Source organism: Amyelois transitella, chromosome 20, assembly GCF_032362555.1.
Source record: "Amyelois transitella isolate CPQ chromosome 20, ilAmyTran1.1, whole genome shotgun sequence".
NCBI lineage: Eukaryota > Metazoa > Arthropoda > Insecta > Lepidoptera > Pyralidae > Amyelois > Amyelois transitella.
The window spans coordinates 4,712,980-4,716,042 of record NC_083523.1 but is presented as its reverse complement, the minus strand read 5'-3'; the positions used below and the strand labels follow the sequence as shown (position 1 = coordinate 4,716,042).

At 33.2% G+C, this 3,063-nt stretch overlaps 1 protein-coding gene across 2 annotated transcripts; it reads right to left on the bottom strand.

Moving 5' to 3' along the window:
• Positions 1–409: 409 nt before the first annotated feature.
• Positions 410–2,070, bottom strand: LOC106131508 (uncharacterized). Of its 2 annotated transcripts, XM_013330622.2 has the most exons (3): positions 1,362–1,528; positions 1,025–1,227; positions 410–886 (listed from the first exon to the last, which is right to left on the bottom strand). In XM_013330622.2, the coding sequence occupies exons 1-3, from the start codon at positions 1,387–1,389 to the stop codon at positions 461–463; spliced, it is 657 nt and encodes a 218-aa protein (XP_013186076.2). In that variant the 5' UTR covers positions 1,390–1,528; the 3' UTR covers positions 410–460. The 2 variants fall into 2 exon arrangements, with proteins under 2 accessions (XP_013186076.2, XP_013186075.2); XM_013330621.2 differs by having other exon boundaries at positions 1,025–2,070.
• Between the last annotated feature and the right edge of the window lie 993 nt (positions 2,071–3,063).

Below are 3,063 nucleotides of genomic sequence, written 5' to 3'. Positions count from 1 at the left end.
GTAGATACATCAATACTTTATATTCCGAAGTATGCGCCAAATATTGAATTTTTGCAGCATTAAGTAACTGAATCCTAAAAAGTTACGCGTTTGTAAAAATTCGTAGTCGGTAGATACAGACATACATATAACCACGTCTATATCCCTTACGAGGTAGACAGAGCCACCAAATTAAAAAATAAGCCTGATATCCAATCCAGACTCATAATCGCAGGCAAAAGATAGTAATTAATGATACATTTATTTATTTAACATCATAATACAAAATAGTGACTGAAACAAGGTGTATCAACATCTTTTTCCGGTCAGCTACACAGAGGTAGATTTATTTATAGACTGTATCTAATGTATGTATATATAAGTTTATGTAATCAAAAGGTTCTTTGAATCATGAAATAAAAGTCAATAAGATAATATATAAAATAAAATATACTTATCTTAGGCCTATTTTAAAATGTGACTACAGGTAAAGGTAACCATATTTAATAAAATCCTCAATTATACCTACAATTGCTAACTTATAACTATTAACTGCATCAATTTCCTCTTCTTTTGTATTCCAAGGAGTTTTACTTCTCACATGACCTTCTTTCTGGAGACCGTTTGACAGCCACAGAGCAGTATTAGCTACTATAAAGCATGCTGGACCAACAGTTTTCAAATCAGAATAAAACATGTCTTTTGAGTACAAGAAATCGGGATTCAGCCCTGCTTCTTTTAACACAGTAGCGAACATTTCATAATACACTGTTAGTAATTCTCCATAATGTTGGTGCCGTAATTCTGAATTGGTACTGCTGATGATGAGGTAAAGGGCATCGTAAGCTGGACTTATTGTCCGAACCGTTTGGTAGTCTATAAGGCATGCAGATATTGGTCTGTTGTCCTGAAACAATAAATAAGATAATCATGTATTATAATACAAAATGAAAACACTAGATGAATATTGTATCCACCAAAGCTGCTTCTGAAAATGTTTGTAAGCAGACTGTTGCTGGATACTTATGACAATTTAAATATTTACCTCATATTTATAAAGAATATTTTCCTTCCAAATATCTCCATGGCAAATACATATTCTTTGCACATTATTACTTGCAGACTCAATATTATCATTCAGATTTTGTTTTAAAGTTTCTAACATAGGCACATATTTGGTATTTTCAAGTTTGATTAAAGCTTTGTCTAATCTATCTTGTAAGATGTCCATAAACCTTTTGTTATTAGCTGCAGACAAAGGTAAGCAGACTTTAAGAGACTTTTCATAGAGCTCTCTATCTCTTTCCTTCATAATAAATGATAGTGCATGGAATTTCGCCAAGGATTTTAATGACACTGTAACATGATCAAAATCTAGGTACCTTTTATTGGTATATGGCTTATATCCATTAACACTCATATTTTGCATAGCTATAGCCTCATTGCAGTATTCCTTACAAACATAATAGCACTGAGGTATTAAATATTGAAGTTCTATTGGGAAACCCTTTTGCAGAATGTTATATTTCTTTAATATGATGGAATAGGCAAATATTTCACGCGAAAAGAATTGAGTAAGAGCCCCACTCACACGATATTGTTCGTCAGTAGGAGCTAATTTTAAAACAATATGTAGTGACACAGCTTCATTGTTCTTTTTGCCGTTTAAAACTAAAGGAATAAGAACGCCAAAATAATTTTGGGCAATACTCTCGAAATTTAGCTGCGAAAACTGACATTCTTTTAGGTTATTTTCTGATACAATATTATTAACAACGCCATTAATGTATTCATTACTAATACCAGGCATTTCTTCTGCACAAAAGAACTGCTATTGTTAATGTTATATTTATTTTTGTGTAATAAGCTAGAAAACAAATTAGCTTTTGAAAACACTTGAAACATAGGTCACCATGATCCAGTAATTTTTTTCACGTTTAGGTTTGTGTTAAATAAAGTAGTTAATAATAACTTGTGTTTCTATTTAAATAACTAAATTGCACTTAATAAATAGGTATAAATAAATTTAAGAAATGAAAATATCTTAAAATTCGAGTGAATAGCAACCACTCAACTAGCCATCAGCTGATCGATGTCATGAATTGTCATGCTGTCATTATGACAGAAACATTTTTTTTAAACATGGAAGTAATGCCCTTTTTTTTTAAGTATTCATAAGAATAGAGTCGTCATTAGTCATCTGATCTATGTTAATGGTATTCATCCATGACGCCTTATTCTTATATGTTAAATTTAATCTTTGACAACCAAGATTTTATCAAATTCACAAAAAAAATAGGCTAGGTATTTCAGTAAAAACATTCATGTGTGGCGACATCACAAATATCAGACACCAACTGTCAATCCGAGCGAAGAAAATGACGCGTTCAGCCAAACGCAGCGAAGAATTTTAATTTTAAAATTACAAGGATTTCACGGATTGGAGCATAAATACCACCTCCGACTCAACATCGTTGGAGCCGCGGTTCCCCAGGTATAACACCAGCCTCGCGAAAGATTTTCCCTTTGGTGGCGGTCGAGCCGAATCATCGCTCCCGCTACAAATGTTTGAATCTCATGTATTTATTTTTTAGGTAACGCAATCTAAGGGATTGGGTGGTGAGGAGGTCACACTGACACAAACTACAGTCAAGCCACACAGTATGGTCGTTGTTGCAAGTTACTAACCAGAAGAAAATCCACATATGTACGGCACGGGAAATTATATGTGAAACTTTCCATTTCCGTGCCTGAAAGGTAAAACTGTCTGTCCGTCCGTCCTTCTGTTACCAGCCTGTTTCTGTACCGTGATAGCTGGTAAGCTGAAATTTTCAATTATCTCTTTTGCCTACTACCATCATTCAGTGTTTTTTCGTATTTTTTTGCTCAATAACGATAACAGGTAGACGTTTCACAGAATAGGTAACTAAGTAGGTACATATTAATTAATTGACACACAACAGTGTGTAACCTCCCTTTAAAAAAAATAAAATAAAAATAAAATAATTAAATCTCTAATACAACCAACACATGTTTTATAGATAATGGTACAGAACTCTTCTTGCGTGAGTCCGACTCACATTT

What these genes read in the sequence shown, in the direction of transcription:
- LOC106131508 (XM_013330621.2), bottom strand. Translation starts at nt 1,789, where the DNA reads ATGCCTGGTATTAGTAATGAATACATTAATGGCGTTGTTAATAATATT. An exon ending in ATATTCTTTATAAATATGAG is followed by an intron (nt 887 to 1,024) that starts GTAAATATTTAA and finishes TTATTGTTTCAG; the next exon opens with GACAACAGACCAATATCTGC.